The sequence below is a fragment of the Myiozetetes cayanensis genome, unplaced genomic scaffold (assembly GCF_022539395.1).
Source record: "Myiozetetes cayanensis isolate MyiCay16 unplaced genomic scaffold, myiCay2020 scf4, whole genome shotgun sequence".
NCBI classification, from domain to species: domain Eukaryota; kingdom Metazoa; phylum Chordata; class Aves; order Passeriformes; family Tyrannidae; genus Myiozetetes; species Myiozetetes cayanensis.
In genome coordinates, this window is record NW_026087631.1 from 3,790,689 (window position 1) to 3,811,504 (window position 20,816).

At 38.4% G+C, this 20,816-nt stretch overlaps 1 protein-coding gene across 2 annotated transcripts in view; it reads right to left on the minus strand.

The window, feature by feature from the left end:
- Positions 1-810: 810 nt before the first annotated feature.
- Positions 811-20,816, minus strand: part of CDC42SE2 (CDC42 small effector 2) — an 80,895-nt gene continuing 60,889 nt past the window's right edge. For both annotated transcript variants that reach the window (XM_050329091.1, XM_050329092.1), the window contains exons 5-7: positions 7,803-7,904; positions 3,213-3,330; positions 811-2,784 (exon numbers count right to left, since the gene is read on the minus strand). In XM_050329091.1, coding sequence (XP_050185048.1) covers positions 3,232-3,330; positions 7,803-7,904 — 201 coding nt within the window. In that variant the 3' untranslated portion in view covers positions 811-2,784; positions 3,213-3,231. The remainder of the gene's footprint in view (positions 2,785-3,212; positions 3,331-7,802; positions 7,905-20,816) is intronic.

Below are 20,816 nucleotides of genomic sequence, written 5' to 3' on the forward strand. Positions count from 1 at the left end.
GATCATTTCTGATCCTATGACACTCACTCCCATGCTTACTCTGGACAAGCATGAAGGAACTGATTCAGGTTAAAACTAACCAATTTGGCCATAAACCCCCATCATTCACTACAGGTTAGTACCCAATACAGACACACCTTTATAGACAGTCCTAAGTTTCTATAACCTCAAAAACTAAAGAAAAGATCCCTCTAGATGATTGATATCTAATGGTTTCATGTCTATTTCCCTTTAGAAACCTAATTCCATTTTTTCCCCTCAACTGGCAATTTAATGAACTTGGCATGAGCTGAAGAATTCATTATCACTCTTTAAAACAATTTAGTATGAAATTTCATGCAGCAAATTACTGCTTAAGGAATTGCCTGTGAGAGTGTCAAACAGAAAAATTAATTGAGCCAAATGCAGAGTAGACAATGTTGTGCCTCGCAGGTATTTTTAATGCAGATGAGCCTTTTATGGTGACAATGAAGTCTTCTAGTGATCACCACAGTAATCTGCACCAAGAAAGTAACACACCCATGAGTTTCAATCAAAAGGAAAGATTTCCAATGTATTTTTTTAAGAAACTTTTCCTTCCTTGGGATACACGCTAAATCAATGCCACAATACTGCTGATAAAATTATGATTTAATCCACTTGGCAACAAAATGGTCAAGTGACATGAAAAAGACTCAACCCTGGAAATTATTTACTGACATTTATACCCTACTCTTCAGGGCATTTTCAACACTAATTTGTCTGTAAGATGGAAGTGTTTTTCTAATGCAAATGTACTTTGTGTAAAAGAAAAAAAGGTAGGCCAGCAACTGAAAGAAAACATTTATTGAATCAAAGTCAATACTTTCCTTTTAATATCTACAAGCCAACACTGAACTGACTTTATTCAAGAATGAACACAATGTACAAAAAAAGTATGTCTGTTATAAAAATATGTCAATTCTTTTTCCTGACTTTCGAGCTGAAAACATTTTGGCAAGTGCAAGATAAGGTTTGGCAAGCAAATTTAAGCTGCTATTACCAGTAACAAAGATCAAATAATTTTGTAATAATTTTGTAGTATAATTAAGAGTCATTGATAAAGTGGAATTGGAAATATTAACCACTAAAAAAAATATATATCACTGCACTGCCATGTGTTTATGCAGCCAGACAACTGAACATCTTGATCTTCATCAGGAATCAGTACCTTTACCAGTGAATACTATCCAACCTAATTTGAACTATTCAACCAGATAAGTGACATCTACCACTGAAATACAACTTAGGAAGGCAAACTATCCCCATGGCCCTGTATGTTACTTGTTGTTTACGAACAGAGAGAGAAGATATAAGGTAGGTTCATAAGCGATTAAATCAACCAGACAGCTGTTGCGACGTGAAATCAGGGAAAGGATGGAAATAGAATAAAGAATCATTTATGACACCGATCTACATGCATGTTTGTGTGTAAAAATGGATCTTATTACGCTCAGTTATGCCTTATTTGATGGGATGTTTTGGGGGGGGTGGGGGTTCACAAAAAGATTTCATGTAACCAGGACTCAAATCTTTGATGCCTCTCAAACCACCAACAAGGAGCAAAGAAAGGGACCATTTACAGAGATAATCCGAAAACAGTGCAGTATTAAAACGCAGTTTCACAACATATAAAAGAAACATGCTTCGGAACCTGAGCAAAAGGCAATTTACTGACTTAATAAAAAGTCACCCTGTGTGTTGTTTTCATTGGCACCTGTTCTGCCAGATCAGTATGTTGCTCTTAGCAACTTCCATGGCCCCTAAATATTCAGTACACAGAAACTGCCAACTACTTAGAAAGGTCTACTAAACTTTTCAGCTAATATTGCAGGCTGTCTGACATGCTGCTACTGGAAATGACCGTACAGCTTAAAATTAAGAAGAACTGTAGAAAGAAAAAGAAGCAGCCAAACGTGTTGCTCTTCTTTTTTAAATAGACTAAAGCAATTCCACAACACTTAGATACGGTACTACACTGGTTTACAGTCTCAAGGTCAGCTCTTTCAAAATAAATATACTGAACATTTACAACAAATGCCTCATGAATGCAAGTTCTCTCTTTATTATTTCAAGGCCAGTTGTGTGAAAACTAAAACAAAGACATAACTCTGAAGCAGCTAAGTTACAAGTCCTTTTTGAGAAACAGGCATGACTTGGTGCCACAGCAAAATGTTTCCCACCTGCAGCAAGCTATTTTTTTTTTTTTTTTTTTTTTTTTTTGTGTCTTTTAGCACCAAGCAGGCCACCATACAAAGCAACCTCACAAAAGCATGCGGTCATCTACTCTGTTGATTTTGTACGAAATAATTACTTGTGCTTGCAGGTCCCAGACCTTTCAAATATGGGTATGAACGTTAGGTGATTGAAGACATTAATGGAAAATTCATTCGTTTCTAAATTACTTAAGCGGAGAAAAAGATTAAAATACTATAAAACAACACAATGTGCATTAGTATTTGTGAGGAATGAGGAAAGCTAAGGTTGGTGCTTTAATTTTGCCTTAAAACAAACAAAAAAAGCGAAAACCAATCCTAAACAGCTCTACGTCCATGATACTGGTAGAGGCCAATGCGTGCATGCCACTGAAAGGCACAGTTGGACCAATCTGATAAATGGCATCATCAGAGCAAAACAGCAACTTTTCACTGGACTAATCACAAAGGGTGAACAATGAGCCATCACTTCTCTTGTCATGAGCACAGAAAGCAGTCACCAAGGCAAAAGAGAGGACACAGGAAAGAAGACACAGGAATTCACATAAACCTGAAAAGACAAAACACATTATTAAACCGAGTTTTGAGCATTCTGAGTGACCATTTTCCAACTGTAACGCTGCTATTCATTGATTTAACACATTTTATGGCAGCATCGCAAAAACGGTACCCTAATCATATAACAAAATTCTTCTGAGATTATTTGTTTTACAACTAACTTCACTTGCAAAGTTTAGTCTACAGTATCATCTCTGGTTAAAACAGGCTTAAGGACAGACTGATACAGCCAGAACAATATCTACTTCATTGCGTGAAGAAACTAGCCTGATTACACAAGATCTAATTTTTTACTCAGAGATGGGTTTTAAAATTGGTCATCATAGAGACATAGCTTTTTATAGGGAGCTAATTATGAAGTAGTATGACTGTGTTTCCTACTCTTCTATCAGTGCCTAGAAAACAGAGTGCAATACTTACTGGAAAATTATCCCCAAGGTTATCCTGCCTTCGTATCTACAAGCTGCATCTGAACATTTGCAGACATGCCACCTCCATAGCCTCCCTTGGATTGCATTTGGTTCTGAATCGAGCTGACCTGGAGACAGAATGGAAAAGGGGAGCAGAGGAGAGAAGAAGAACAGTGAGCTGCGGCATTTTCTTGCTTCCAACTTCGTTTCTTCTTGTAGGTTTAGTTTTCAAGCGCTCCTTTAACAGTGCAGCTACATTACTTTTGCATGAAGATACGTGTGGCAAAGGCTTGCTGGAATTTTAATTTCTGCACATAGCTCAGCAGGAGAGGTGGAAGAACTGGTGTCGAGGCAGAAGTTTTTCCTCCCTCCCAAAGAAAAGTGGCTGATTCAGGCTTTCACTGACCCACTTGATGAATCAAAACATTAATATTAAAAAATTCAAATCTCTTACTGGCTTCGACTCCACCTGACAAACTATAATTCATCTTCTCATATGAAAAATGTTCTTTGGCAAGTACGAAAAACCACAGGAGTTAACACCATTATGTTAAAAATGTAATGGACAACTTACAAATATCTGGATAGCATCTGCACTGTACAGCTATTTTCAGATTAATGAAATAGGGGTAAAACAGGACTTTCTAAATCAAAAAGGACCTTTTTGTTTGCAGAATGTTTTTGATTTATCTATTTATGTAACAGCATACAATGCTTTCATTGATTGCTACTATTCCTTTAAATGGAAGGGCATTTATTATTTAAGTCACAGTCAATCTGAACTTCCCTGAAAATAGCTTATTTGAGGTTATTTTTGCCTGGTGCAAATAAACACATAAAGACATGCCCTTCATGACCTCCTTGCCCCAGGACATGCACATCCCACTACGACTTGCACTGCCTCTATCAACTAAAAAAAAAAAAAAGAGGGAATCCACAGTTCTTTCCTGCCTGTGTTGCATGAGACGAAATAATCACGTCCAAGTGCATGCAGGAAGACAACCAGAACCTCAAAGGTTTGGCCCTTTTCTCTCTGCACCCCAGAGCATACATAACAACTACACAAAGAGCAGAAAACAGCATTCATGCAAGGCTGTGCCTGCAGGGCACCACTTGCAATTATTTCATGTATGCTCCTTAGCAGAGACCTAAAACCATCACTGGAAAGCTGCATTAAAACAGCGCAGGAGAAATATTTCCAAGTGGCTTGCACAATATTTTCCCTGCCTACAAAGACAAAAGAAGTAGATTTTTCTTTTTTTTTCCCCCCCCCACAGCACAGCAAAACAAATGCTCACATAAAATGAATCAGCAGAACTCTCTTCCACGCAGTTTTTCAGACCTGTGTGATGGAAGAGCCTGGGTTTTTTTGATCTTTATCTTCAACAGCATGGCACATTGCAACGCTACGCAAAAGGTTGCGTTTTTTACGTATTTAAGCACCTCAAAGTAAAACCATTTTCTAACTTGGCCTTTTGCTAAAATACATCTGCAGCAAAGCAATATTACCATCTCGTTTTTCCTCAGGGGAATGCAGTCAGAGCCAATATTCTACATGCAATTGACATCAGAGACCACAGGTCCAGTAAGGAAGTGTGGAGAAGTGCAATCACGCTCATGGGAATGGGTTTAATAACTTTCACATTCCACCAAGCTGCTCTTATTCTTCACCAAGCATCTTCTGTTGCCCATTGAAACAGAGGAGCTTGACTTTAATAGTTTGTTTCCCCAGAAAATAGTTCATCCACATGTAAATGTATTCAAAAAAGTGACATAAGGATGTTACAATTTCATCTCAATGAACCCTGCCTCCAGTGGAAAAAGAACTAGAAAAGCCTCCAGGCCACATCACCTTTCAGCCTGACAACCAGCCTACAGGACTTTAAAATTTCTGAGAGCAGCAAATCAACACAAATTGCAAGGCTAAAGTGTAAATTTTTATGAGTACTTTTTCCAAAGGTTAGCAAAATTTCCCCGGCTCCTGAGTCACACCCACAAATGTTTACTGTGTTAGTGGGTAAGGAAGTATCAGTTTAAAATGCAGAGGCTGTTACACTTAAAGCAGATAATCAAGAAATTAAATTTCACTGTCTTAACAGTTCTGTGGCTATTTTGTATATGAAAACCTTTGTAGGAGACATACAGTATTAAAAATTCTGAACAAAAAGCAGGTCTAACTGCAGAATCAGGCATATAGGATGGTATTATTTCTCAAGCAGCCTCCTATTGAGGCAATTTGAGCAACAAGCACCTTGAAATCCAATTAATTTTTTTTTTTCTTTCCCAAAGATGTCATTGCCTTTCTTTGATGATATATAACAGCAAGTTTCTTCTCTCTTATGTTTAATTTAGATGGGGTAAGGATTTTGGAAGGGAAAGAGGATTGCACCAATTAAAGATCATACAAACTGTTGTTCTGCTTATCTGTCTCATTAATTTCCTTCTTTCATTTTCTTTCCCACCCTTTTAGAATTAGGAAATAGCACAGATGGACCTTGAGAAAGAAAACAACTGAAAACTACATGAAATACATTAAATCAAAGGCTAGATTGAAGAACATGAAGCAGAAGAAGAAAGTAGGAGATTTCACCACGGAGTATGAATGTAAAATAGGGAAGAAAGGGATGGGAATGAAAAAGAACCAGTGCACAGAGGGCTCCTGCTGTTTAAGTGTACCTTTGATAAAGGAACAAAGCACTCTACAGAGAAAGCAAACAAAATAGCCAAATAATTCAGTAGTCAGAAATCTACTCCCTCAAAATCATAAGGATATGTAATGAATAATAATGCTGATGAAAAAAGCCATGGAGCAGACAGAAACTGGATGAAGAAGCAAATTTACATGGGAAATCCTAATTAAATTGCAGGTATTTTCCTAGGGTATTTACAAGAGAGAAAGTACAAGGAGGTTCCTGAAGGAGCATAATGTCCACACTACAAATGAAAATTACGCAGCAGAAAAACATGTGGAGGTTAACATTGCAGTCTTGGAAATTACACTGCAAAGAGTGAACATGGAGACCACCACACCAGAGGCAGAAAATAACGTGAAAAAGCAGAGATTTGAGTTTCTGGAGCGAGAGAGGGTAGAAAATGCTAATTTCATCATACAGATATTTTCTATCTGGGATTGGAAAAATCCCTCTCTTCACTGATGCAGCACATTATCCAAATGAAAAAGAAGTGAGAGAAAAAGCTGGTTATGAGCACTCTAAATGAAAAAGTCTATGCAGAGAGACAACAATAATTACCTAATATCTGGAGATGAATTGAATATTAAACAAGGCAAAGGTGAGGGCAAGCAGGGGGAAAGTGTGAGATGAAAAAACAAAGCTTCAGGCAAGTGCCACAAACCCCATGAGGCAGCTCAGCTGTGAGAATGAAGAAGGTTCCCACAGGAAAGACAACAAATATTTCAAAAGTAAAAACCATACTTAAAAAAAAACCCAAAAAAACCCCAAAACTGCTCAGTTCATTATCGCTTTATTATTTCAATTTGTAATGCTTTAAATATTAATGTAATACATTGCAATAAATAAGTAATTAGTTGTACCTAAATTCTATCAAGTTGAAGCTGTTTGGCATTTAACTTGCTCACAGATGTTTTAGTACAAATCACTTTCAGACCACTATGTTGTTTCTGGGAAAATGTAGTGTATATTGTTTGTTATGTCAAATTTTCTAGCTTTGCCCTTCCCCATGACATGCTGAGTTACAAAAGTTTTTGTCCAATCTCTATAAGACCAACTTAAACTGGTTGAAACTACAAATGACCTCAATCTTTTCTTTACAGCTCTTGCTCTCTGTTCTGATACTTCTGAGAGATTTTTCATCTCCAAACCCGTTTTCCTTTAAAAAGGATTGTTAAAGTCAAGAATATTTGTCACCATTATCTACATACAACCCTTTTCCATATATATTTGACCTTAAAAACAGATTGACATTGCACAGAAATTTGAAGCTGTACAAGATAACTCTATTTCCATAATCATTACCTATCTTGGCCTCAGTTTTTCACTTTCAGAGAGGTAAAAAATATTTCTTGTTCCTGTCATCTACAGGAAGCCACAAAACCTCATCTGTGACATTGTTTGCTCTGGAAATAATTCACACTGCAAAGAGGGCTACAGAATACAGAAAAGCCTCAACAAGGACACACACAAAAGAAATTTGTGTGCACTATAAACCAATGTAAGCTAGAGTTTTACATGAACTATGTTCATGTAAACTAAATGCTTAAAGCATTTAAGGTAATAAATCTATTCATTTATAAGACACAAAGTTTCCCATATAATTCTCTAGCATATTTTCAAAGATACCTCTGTTTTGGTTCACGCATGACATCAGAATAAATTTTTAATTTAGAAAGTATTCTGCACAACTTATACAGCATCTAAAATGCACTGTCAATAAATACAGGAATTAAAAAAATTATGTTCCATATTCTTCAATGCAACTGTTTAGGACTTGGAATTAAAATGCTAGCAGGTTGTTTTATACACGTTATGGTTGAAAGACTCATTGCTTCAGCCACAATATACATATACAGTGCTCCTATGTTCTGTTTAATATCAAATTATGTTCATCTGCTCGTACTTACCGAATTCATCCCGCTGAATAGATCCCCTGATCCTACATGAGCTGTGTGGACGAAGTTTGTTGGCTCCCCAATCATGCTCCGATCAATCCGCCGTCGTCTTTTCTGAAAGGAGGGGAAAGAAAATATCTGAGATTCACTGCAAAGGCAAAACCAATGTGTGTCATAAGTGCTGAAGTTAACCCTCTGTAGGATATTTTTCCATAGAAAGCAGAGACCAAATTCTGATGTTAACCAATTTGCGCTGTCCTTTGTTTTTACTCAGAGGATGTAAAGCAGGTGTTAGACAAGCTCTGATAGGCCAACAAAACACTTGTAAACAACCTTACTAAATTCTGCAGTTTACTAACCAATATTTGTAATGTTTCATACAATAACTTCTGCCTATATCTGCATTTAGGTCATGGTAGGACAGATCGAATTTGAGGTTTAGTCATTCAAAACAAGAATCGAGGATCAAAGAGTACTGGAACAGCCTATGAAACCACTAACTTTCAGAATTTCTGATCTGCATGCCATGGGAATTTATGCCACTATTTGTAACATACTTTATAGTGATGTTCAGAATAGTTCCTTGATTTTGATAAGGGTTAGTCACATATCTTTACTGAACTCTGAAACCCCATATATTCAAGATAACTTCCAGCCTGCTACTGCTACTCAAGATACACTTCCAGTGTAACCTGAAGGGGTGCACTGGGGTAACAGGGCAAAATGTCGGATTAGGGACACTTCAGACTCCTGTACTGTGAGACAGAAGGCAAGAATTGCTTAACCTCTGCTTCTGATTTCTCAGAGTCACAGCTTTGTTTTTTATGAATGCAATCACACACATATAAAAAATTAGAAGCGGTAAAGACTTCCTCTAATTAAGCCTGCTTTGGTTACCTGCCTACAGCTGAGCATCGCCTCTAAGGGAACAGAACAAGAAAACCCTATCCTCCTTTCTGAGGGCAGAGCCAGGGAGCTTACACAGAGCTTTCCATGCAGCATGTAGACACCACATGGCCATTACCTGAAAAATGCCTGTGCTTGGAAAAAATAAAATATCCATGGAGCGCAGTATCAATATCACAGTTTTATGTGTGTTGCACAAAACAGAGCGTAACATCTAAGAAATTACTTGAGCTCAGGTAAAACCTTCCCATCATCTTAAAGTCCACTCAGCCTCATGTTTACAGGTCTCCATTTCTAACCTGCAATGACTCTGTGAGACCACACAGACTCAAGACTCGAAGGTACATGTCTCACCAGTGGGCTAGCTGCTATTGAAACACAGCTACAGATGATTAAATCTTTATGAATCAGGGCCCACAGCTATGAGAATACATCACGGGGTTTAGCCAGCACGTACGAAACACATTGAATCCTGTCCTGCACCTTTTCTCTATTACAAAATCATATATATATAGCTGGGATGAGGAGGAACACATAAAATTCTCCCACAGAAATAGCTAACTACAATGACTTGATCTATGCCAAAACAATTAGCAAACTCTCTAATTCCACTAAATTTGACAAGATCAATCAAATAAAATATTCCAGCTGTAAAAACACCTTCAGGCAGTTTGAAGGCTTTCAGAGAAAAAAAAAATGTTTAGAGTCACGGTTACAGAAGACACCAGAAGAGTTCATAGAGTCATAAATAGCCACAACAGGATCTATTACCACGTCCCACCAATGAGCCAATATTTCAACCTGGAATTCAAGCTCCCTTATACACACAGCACAGGATTTCATAGGTTATGCATGACAGCAGCTAGTAAAGCATATGTGACTAAATTGGGGGGGGGGTAGACCCCACACCAGCTTTGTGCTTCGTGCTTCCACTGCTCACCTGACATGTTCAGGAGCATCTCTACCAGCTATTTGAAGCTCACAGTGCTGAAATTACAGTCTAACACTGTCATGTGCTGTGACACTGACACAGAAAGATCTAGAGAGCTGAAACAAACTGCTCCAACAGAAACACTTTAAAATAGTCTCAGGTCTGTAGTAGCTGCCCCTCTCCTTTTCAAAAAAGAACAGTCAAATTTATGTATCTAAACAATACACCCACGTCTTAATTTTAGTCAGCTTTTGAAATGCAGCATTTTGATGCAGAGAAAATGCAGACAAACCCAAGGATTTTTTATTTCTTTTTCTTGTTTTTTTTTTGTGTTTTGCAAACAATCAAACTCTTTCTTCTTATCAGACTTAACTTATTTTGCTCCTTGTTGTTAAGGTCACTGGTATACCAGTAACAGACTGAGCGTGCTGGATCTTGTGAATCACTGTAAATGATTCTCCACTAATCATCAGGTAGTCAACCAGTAACCACTAGTTAAACTGCACTGTCATAAAACCATGTTTCTTATCTTAAGTGAGTTCCTTATCAGAGGCCATCAACCTGTTACACCCTGGCATGCGCCCACTGATGTGAGTTCCAGGAAGCAATGGAACTGTATTTAAGTGCTCTGTTGTATCAAGACCATAAAGCAGTTCATTCTGAAAGCAAATAAAAAATAGTGTGGGAGGGTGTTTGTTTGATTTTTTTTTTTTTTTTTCAGTTTTTGAGCACCCAGGTTGCATTTACATTACTGTTTTAGCTTGGATGATGAGAATGCTTTTGAAACAACTTTACCAGTCCCCACTTACCATGATTCAATTTTAACTTCAGACGAATCTTGGAGTGCACAAATTAGGCTTTTTTTTTGAATGAAAAAGAAGTTTGGCTGAACTAGAAGATTAACTGATGCCCTCCCATTGCTAACAGACATCGAGCCCAATGAACCAGGTGAGCCAGTCTGGAGAAGATGACAAAAGACATCTAATGCATGTCATGGTTCCCCAACACCACCTGCTCTGCTCTCCTACTAGGGTGTGCCATTTCTACAGGCACAGTCTCAGCCAAAACCAAACTGAGCAATTAGGATGCATAAAGGGACATGGGGAACACTGTAAAAAGTCACCCCTTGGGAGGAATATAACACAGCAGAAAGTAGTACGAGAACATGCCCAGAAAGGTTACAGAGCTTTTACAGAGGACACCATAAACATTAGCTTTGACAGGATTTTTGGGTGAAGTTGTATTTTCTGAGTTCCTGTACCTGTAAGAATACATGCAACACCACTGCTCTAACACACAGTGATGGATTCTTTAGTAAATTTAATTTGAAAGAAGCTGAGAAGCAGTTCACCTCTTACTTAGGAAGAAATGAAATGCACAATTATGCTCGTTGCCCTCTGTGTATCGTTTGTGTCTCTCCATGTTTGCTCCTAGTGCAAGTCACAAGCCTGCCTGTGTGACTGATATGTTCTGGTAGAGGGGAAGACTTATCAAATAAAATACTGACAGAGCCTAGCAAAATTTAATCCCTATAACTTCACCCATACCTCAAACTCCACTTGGTATCATAGCATAAATAGTATGATTATTATAAATAGTGTGATTGTTTTAAATAGTATGATAATATAAATATATTCTGTGTCTTAGAATATATTTACACACCACTAACTCAGTAATGAGTAGCAATGAGATCTCATCATAAAGGTAATCTATAAAACAAATGGATGTTTGTGATGCTAGTGCAAAGAACTTTAACACACACACACACACATACACACATCTGAATATTTGTATTATCTAGAGGTTCGTTTTCAAGATGTTTCTGACAGAGCAAATATATGCCTCAACTCTGTCAGCCTCACTGCAGTCAGACCATGTGTCCTGTGTCAGTTGTTCCCTGCGGATTTTTTTCTTAGCAGGAGGGGAAATAGAAGAAAGTTCATATTATGATTAGCTAACTTATCTTTCTTGTCAGTTTGGGTCAAGTCACTGAAACATTTGCCATCAACGACCAAAAAAGGTTTAAAATTTATACTGAGGTATATGAATTTTTTCTCTCTCTTTGCTTTGTCTCAAGGAATTTGCCTCTTTACTAAGGGGGCAAGGAGCACAACAAAGATGAGATGAAAAGACCAGTAAGAGGATCCTGGAAATGATATGAATACATGAGTAGCTGAATATTCATGTTGTCATTTGAATATTCATATTAATAATATTGAATATAAATATATTATATTATATATATATAAAAATATAGTATATTATTATTTTATCATTTAATGACTTTATTCAGTTTGTTCCCTTGACAAAGAACTGCAGAACCTGGATTGCAAAGCACATACCAGGTAATATTTACACCACGAAAAGTAGAACTAATCTTTAAACAGAAGCAGAAGAGATGCAGGTTTGTGTGTTAAATGTCTGAGAGGAATGGAAGCAATCTGAGGACCCATCCGAGGAGCTTTGCTTTGAATATATACCAAATGCAGTGAAACAGGATCACATTTAGGTTACCACAGAAATGAAGTAAAAATTGATCTTTTCTATTCTTAACCTGCAAGCGATACTTTGCACCCACTACCTTCCTTCGGGGTACCATAGCAGAATTCAGACAGCCACCAACAGATCCATCACACAATTTATTTTAACCCTGCAAGTGTCTTGAAACCATAAACCATTTTAAACTCTTGTTGAAAAAGTAAATCTAGTTATACTATGTATTGATCCTGCCCTTCAGCAAAGCCACAAACATCTTACTGAAACATCACTTTTCATAGTTCAAAGGAGTACTTTTGGCAAAAAATTCAGAAGTGTAATTTTTGTGAGTACAAAACAATTTTTGTAACAAACAATTGTCACTGGGGTGGGTCCAGATGTGTATGTAAAATTTAATTTTTGTTCCCCTCTATTTTTGACTTTCGGGGAAGAAGTGGTCTTGTTTCACTGCCTCCAAATTTTGTCCAGAGGTTGGGCTGTGCTTCTTTAGCTCAAGCCACTTCATAAGTGATGGCAACAGTTCTGAATTACACAAGTTCTCAGCCTGTATATATTTACACATATGAAAAACACAAGTTTTGGAAATTTTTCCCCTTTGCAGTTATGCATCTCTCTCTGCTCTTCAAGAGAGGCCCTCTCAGAAAAGAAGAAAAAGACAAGACATGGAGAGTAAAATCACAGTCTCAAACATATCAAAAAAACTATTTAAGTGATGTCACTTGGACCCTAGGAGGCTAATAATTTACTTTTCTGGAAGATGCTAAAACTTGAAGTTGCAAGTTAATCCAAACAGAATATCATACAAAGGTACTCCAAAGCCAACCTACACACACTGGGAACCAAAAGCAAAGAAATCTGTTTAGCTGGCAGAAGAGCATGTTCTGCTAAATCTATACCGGATTTTTTATAAAATAGCTGATAGAAAAGTGTCACAACTCCAAGTGTGGCATACAGCACTGCAAAGGACCCTGCAACACAAAAGCCTGCGTGAATTTCACCTGCAGAAGGCTCCATCTTAGCCCCAGTCTGCCCTCAAATGAAAGCGGGTATTGCAAGTGCAGACGAAGACCACACACTCAAAGCATAAAGCAACACATGGGGGAAACTCAAGAAATTCAGAGGGGATGGCAAGTTATTACCACGTTGTGAATATAGAGTTTCTGAAAACAATGCTTCCTTATTTAAATTCACACATATGCCACTCTTCTCCTATCGCCTGCCCATTTAATTTATCTCCACTCTGCAGACAAGAAAAAACTGCTAACTCCTTTTTTTTCCCCCACACAGCAATGCTCCTTATCCAGCTGTATGTTGTCCTGGGGTTTTATATCTTAGGATCTCGGTAAACTGTAAGAAACCAGGCAACAGAATACCTGCTGCCCTCAGCATCTACTCGAGCAACACACCAGGGGCAGGCCGGATCTTTGCACCTCACATTTAGAATAACAAGATTTGGTATTTAACTCTCAGGTAGTAAAATATATTAGAAAGGAAATATTATGCTGATATGTTCCATTTAGTCTAATTTTGTGCAACGTGCTTCCAACCAGATCCCAATCAATATGGAGTGATCCATATATAAAATAGCAAGTGATGCACCTTTCTTTTTTTGACCAAGTTTGTCTCGTCTCTCATTCTAACTATCTGTATAAGAGGAACTTTGGTCCAATTTTTTTATTATTTCTCCTTATTCTGCACGACACTATTATTTTTTATGACATATTATTTTGGTTTGATACACACACAAGAAAAAGCCAACACTATGTGCCATGCTTTGGCACCTCAGCTGATGCAGAGTAACAGCATCAGCTTCCCAAGTTTAGTTCTCCAGTCTTATATCAGTCTTTTCTCTAATTTCAGACAATTAAAAAAAGAAGAGAAGAACTAAAAGGAGAGGAGACTGTGTAGATCAAGATATTCTTAACATTCCACATTGGAGTGGGTTATGGCAGGAGCATCACCTGCTAGGATGGCCTTCATGGAGTCAGCAGTGCTTGCTGTTGGCTTGCAGACTCAGAAACCTAGCTAAGCCAAAAATAGTTCCCCTCTTTTCTTAAATGAATACTGTCGTAAAACAGGCTTATCTCTCTTGGCAAAAGAAAACTAAGGAACATTTAATTCCTCTCTGAAGCCTCATTCAAGACTTAATAAATTTTCTTGATAAATCCTCACTGGGAACACAGAACTGAATGCTCAATCTGGATGCTATAAACAGTTGTTTTGCAGAATGAGTTTCTGTGGTCAGAGAATGATCACTTAACATTTACTGCCTCCAGAAAGGTTTTTCTTTTAAAAGCAGAAAGGTGACTGTGCATTCATAAACATTAGAAAGTCACACAGCTTTTAAACTTGCCTCCACAACTTGAGGGTCAAGTGTTCAGTCTGCCCAGTAGTAACAATGGCATCAAATACAGAAAGAAGAAATTCACTCTCTGATTAATTCTCCACAAGCTTGACTTTTTAAGTAATAGAATGGTAAATTGAACACAATAAAATAGAATAACTTTTAACAACATCATCTAATCCTTTGTTACACCAGGAGATCTAGCACTAATACATCTTTCCATTCGAAACCAAGCCAAATCCCAAACTCTCCTAAAAGAAAATAGATCCCAGTAAAGCTACAACAACTGCCATTCTTATGGTAGACAGTGAAAATGCAAACAAGAAACACACTCCTGTTTTTGCACTGTATCTGCATGGTACATTTATTTTCACTATATTTTGTTTCCACACTATCTGAGCGTGAAAGACAGTGATAATATGGATATTATATGGATTTTTTTTTAATTAAATAGGAACCATCAGATTTATAGGGAGGTTCACACCTATTGTGTTTGACTTTTCAGAAATAATCCTCAAACAGCAACCTTTTTTTTTGAGAATTTCTGCTACTATTTATTCTAGTGTTAATTTCAGGATTAGCCAATGCAAAAAGCAGACTCTTTTAATGTGCAGATTTACTCTCCAGGTTTTTTGTCACCAATCAAGATAGGTGTTTCACAACTTTTCCCTGAGGACAAAGTGATCTATTGAATGTTTCAGTGATACAACTCTCTGTTGAAACAGAGCTGTTTGCTAGCTTTGTATTCAAGAACTCAGCTGAAACTTCAAAAGCAGTGAAGGCCAAAGACAGGAAAAAAAGCTAAGACAGAAATCTAAGGAAAGGATTTAATCAAAGTCAAGACAGTCAATCATTTCAAGATGGGGGATTTGGATGGTTAGAGGAGAAACTGAAAGAGAGAAGACATCCTTTGCTTTATTTTCCTTCTTTGATCCTTCTTACTTTTTATATCTGCTCTGAAAGAACACCAGCAGCAAAAGAGTCCCTGTGCTGTGGCACCCAGCTGATCCTCCACGGACTAACACAAAGGAAGGGCTAGGGACCCGCTCAGAATAGGAAGTATCACATCGCCCTGTAGAGGTGTCTTTCTGTCCTCCCACACACATGCTGTTCTGCTTCCAAAATAGTCTCATGTGCACAGGATGGCTGCTTGTCTCTCACAGCAAGCTGTGGTCTCAGTGACGTGCCTGGGTGCCCAACACTGACCCACCAAAACTGCCTAAAAAGGCTGTAGGGTCTCTCATCAAACCCTGCATAAGGGGGCTGCAGGGACAGTGGTGTCCCTTGTGTTTGTTTTCATGCACTGTGTGTTTAAGAGGCGTTTCTCCACGCTTTCCTCCCTAGTTAGGAACCCACAGGTTCATGTTAAAAACAAAAAAAATATGTATAAATCAGGAATGCTAATACACTCCCATCTCTAGCAACTGGACCATCAGGTATCAAACTAATACTGTGACACCAACGGCTGGATGTGTAATACCATCATAAAGCCAGTGTGGCATTTTTGAAGAAGAAAAGGCTGCACACTCCCTAAACATTTCCTCGAATACCATATTTTCAATTTTGTTCAGCTTTTTAGAGTTCTGTGAACTTACACTGCAAAGTCCAACTTCTGTATCATACCCACAGTTTGTAGGGAAGCTGATGAAAGTGAAGAGGCACCATACAGAGTAACGTTAAAATCCCAGAAAGCTCTGGCATATCCTTTAAGTTTTGGACATTTAATTCCATTTTTGAAACCACAAAGTGACAGCGACCATTTGAATTGCAGGAGCCCATATGCTCTCTGAATAAGCAAGGATGAAGGACTGGACCTATAAATTTCAAATGCTTCACGTCGAAAGGTCTCCTGCACAGAGGGAAGAACAACTAAGGCAACATGCAAGACAAATTGAAATGCTAAGCCACTCCCTCCAAACAGCCACGTTTCAGTGACAGATTTATTCTAAAGCAGTAAGATGTGGTATCCAAGCCCAGCATTAATGATGTTCTGAGCAGTGCTGTGATCTTCATCAACTGCAAAACACCAGAGATGCTGCCCTTGCCATCACATTTTTCTCAGTCTCCTGCACGGGCAGTTTCTAGCAGATTGCCTGGAGACTCTTGTCTGATTAAGGATCTTACAAACTAAGGCTTCATCAAAACAGAAGCAGGAGGAAGCCAGTACAGGTTTTCACGCCAGCTCTTAAGCAACAGTGATAAGTAGCAGGCATCCAGCACACTCAGCTTTCATCAAGTTTCCAAAAATTCAGGATGTCCCATGACTTCTCTAGCTAAAGGAGTCAGGAGACTGAGACCAAGGACTGAAAACAGCTAAATTTTTAAACAATGTAAGCTGTTACAACTAGCATCTAATAAACTGATTATCAAATGGCCGCTGGATTTAGCTCTTATGGCAAAACCACTTGGAATGTACTGGCTGACTCGAGTGGAAACAAAAGGAATTACAAAATCTGATTGCTTTCTGAACTCCTCGGCAAAACAATTAGCAGTTCCATTCACACGGAGAAAAAAACAAAGGTAAAAGGAAAAAGAAGCTAACACGGCAGAAGAGCTGACTTTTTCAAATCTTCCAGACTGATTTTATATTCAACTTCACATCAAATTAATCTATTTCAGAAATTAATACATCAAACTGGATTGCATATTATCTCAAACAGCTCCTTTGCTTTTAGAAAATTCAGCACCTTCTTGAATCTTTTGAAGTATAAGCTTTTTGATTTGTTTACACAATATTCCATTATATTATGATGATGTCAGTCATCATATGACAAAAGTAGCAATTGTAGCCTATGTTTTCTAAATAAACAGGAAAAAATTGCCAGATGAGGTCAAATGACTCTGAAACACAATAGGTCTTTTATGAAATGTGTTTAGCTCACACATCAAAGGGAACTTGTTCCATTCCAGATGCTTAACCAAACTTTAAGTAACACAGTAAATCTGAATTCATTCCTTGGTATAAATTCTAAGTACTCCTTTTAAAAATACACATTAGTGCAAGTTTAAGATAACATTTAGAACAATCAACTTGGCTGTCACTTTGTACCACAAAAATAATTCTTACTTATATAATAATTTTATTTAAATTACTTTGGATGATTAATGTCTCTAACATAATTAAAAAAAATAAAGCATAAACTAAAAAAACTCAAACCAGTCATCTAAGATAATAATACTGGTTTTCTACTATCCCTCTCCAGCCTTTTTAGGCCCCCTTGCCTGTGATACTGGATGTAGCATCTCAGCAAAGATCAGAACTTAACTTTAACATATTAACTCTTTCCTTACAGTTGCCCAGCTGAAAAACTTCCAGTAGGTTAGGTGTTGCTTGGATCAAGTGCTTGTTACCTGCCCACACAGCTGGAAACAAAAGATAATCACTGCTCCTTTGTGGTCTTTAAATAGTTTTCCACTATCTAACAGGAGGGTACAGAAGACAGACAGACTTGAAGGTGCATGGTGATAGTCTGAGAATCCACAACATGAAGTTGCAACACATAAAATAGTGATTAAATAAATAAATACAATAAACAGGCACGTAGGTGGCCCAACTCTGGACAAAGAAGTCCGCTGTCTGAGATCCCCAGAAGACAAATGGGCATGGCCCTGCAAAACCCAAGCCTAGTTGGTTCTGCTTGGAGCAGGTGCTTTGCACTAGATGGTACCCCCAGAGTCTTGTCACCCAGACTGCTTTCCAAGTCTTTAACTTCAGATGTTGATGAAGAAGGTAGAGTGGGCTGGAATTGACTTTCCTGTATATTCTCCCCAGTAATCAAATTTATAACGTCACAAAACAGGGGTTAAACAAATGATGTAAGGACACAGCACAACACAAACTTTCTGGAAGCTTCTGATAGTGTCCGATAAAAACCAAATCCCAAAGTGTTGGTAAGAACACAACACAAATTGCATCACATTGAGCTTCCTTTCCTTTCACTCACTGTACCTTCCCCAACAAGAACACAAGAAATACTTGAAAGATCATCTAGCATGGTGACAGCTGTAGCTCTCTAGAGGACATGTGTCAGGATTGCATGCAGCCCCTCCTGCTCAGCCAAATGGATGTCTCTTTACTCCCCAGCTACAACACAAACAAAAGCTTTGGGCGCCCTTGAATACACTGTGTATTGAAATTGCTTTGCTGAGAAATTACTTTTCATGATTGCAAGGCCTGCAATAAGACTTCCTAGAGTTAGCTGACTAATATACACAGGAATCAACAAACACACATACGGTGAATTTGTCAGCTTTTAAATACCTCTGTGAGTATTCATCCTAGAAACCAGGCATCAGTTTGCCCAGATGGCAGCAGTTTCTTATTTGTTTATATACACATGCAATGAAATACCTAAAAACTTGCCTGGTTTTCTAAAGGTGCACCTTTCTAAAGGTGTACCATTTACTTCCCAGTGAAGTTCTATCAAACTGAATGCATTCTGAATGAAGGTACCTTCTCTTTTTTGTACCTATCCCTTTTTAAGGGAAGAAATCCCGTTAGTTTTGTGTGTCAGTCTATGAGACACCTCCTGACTGCTGACCTTTCTGGTGCTCTTCCCACTGGCATTTCCTTGCTGAAGTTATTTGTCACCTGAGTAAATTCAGCATTATCTCTGGGTTGTCCTTTCTGCTCCAAAGGCACCATGACCAAGTTACCTTCTCAGGACATGTGAGTGCTGCATGGATTCCATAAGCATGGAATGACAAATTTCCTTCAGTGCCACCCCACGTCTTGCTCCTGTGAAGGCTTGTGCAAAGCTCCCAGATTAGACTGTTAGTGTTGGAAATCTGTTCATCTAGTTCATTTTAGGTAAGTCACTGGGAAAAGTGCATGCCAAAATACATCATAATCTGACAGTCTGTCTTCGCTTGCTCCTAAAACATCAAGGCAAAAAGGAGTTGGAACCTACAAAAGGGAAGCAGGAACAGCCTCCCCTGTTCTTCCCGTGCTATGAAAAAAAGTTGCACATTTGAAAGGTGATCCCAACTAATGGACGTGGAAATGATGGTACTTTACAAGAAATTACAACAAGACAGCACAAGAACCAGCCAGAACAATTTAGCAACAGATGGCCAAGTAGATGCTTAGGGATGCTTACATGCCAAGCCCACACTTAGAATGGATAGAAGCATCTCTGGAAGAGTAGTCTACCAGCAACTCTTTAGGAATGTTCTCATCAACAGCTGCACTTAAGACTTAAATTAGGTCTCTGCTCAGCTTTTGACATATTCAGAATAGTATCTGACACCAAAGCCTATGCCTGAAGTGTGACAAATACACCCCAAAGACAGAAGGGAAGTTGTTCAGGAGCTATTTAACAAGTTCCAACAGAAGCACAGCAGCAAAGGAAGAGCAACATGATGTGCCATTGCAAATCTGTAGGTTCAAAAGACAGACAGTAAAGAAAAAGGCCATTGTGAGGGAAAACTAGTCCAAGCACTGTAAGCCTACCTATTTCATTACAAGGAACATAAAAAGGAAGCCCTTTCAAGGAGTGTTCTGCTTTCCCTGTCGAAACAAAGGAATCCTTACTGCCTTGTCCAGTGTCCCATCAAAAGGAAAACACCAGTCCCAAACATGTACAGGCACTTTAGTATTATCTTGCTGAGGCATGCCACAATTCCACAGGCCTGGAGTGTAAACAACCATTAACTATTTTAATTTCATCAAGTCAGAAAGTGCCCCATACTCCTAATTTATTTGTCAAATTCTTCTGCTCTAAATCCAGTGTTGTCGAAAAGAAGTGTTCAGGAGCAGTAGCAGCAATAGCTCTTTACTATTCCACTAGCTGCACTAAAAAGACACAGAAGTTTTGTAGAGGACAAAGTCTCAGGTGCATTCACTACTCATATTTTACTGCTAGAGTCAGGAGTAGGATCAACAACATATCACACAATCATTTACAGAGGCAGTGTTGGCTGCTTGCACCTTTCAGAGAAACCTTTCTATTTACTAATCCATTTCTGTGGCAAGCTCATGCCTCTTTGTCCTGCAGGTTTTTCTGCTCTAAGTTATCTGTGATAAATTTATCCCTGCGAAAGTAGATTTTCTATTATTGACTTGCTGTGTCTTCTACGTGCATACTTTTTAATAACACTTCATACTATTCCTTCAGCCTAGTACTGGCAATTCTGAAGCTGGATTTGCTGCAGAAATCCAGGAAATACAGTGGCTTTCTTAGCGTGTCAGACCTACTGCCCTTGCCAGAATAAAGCCGTATGTCAGAGCTTCTTAGGACAGAAGGAACAGGAGAGTATGCTTCTTTGTCAGCTAGGCAGGAAGCTTTAGCATTGCAAACTGAGCACCATGGAGACCTCTTAGATTCCTCCAGGGTCATGCATTACTGGC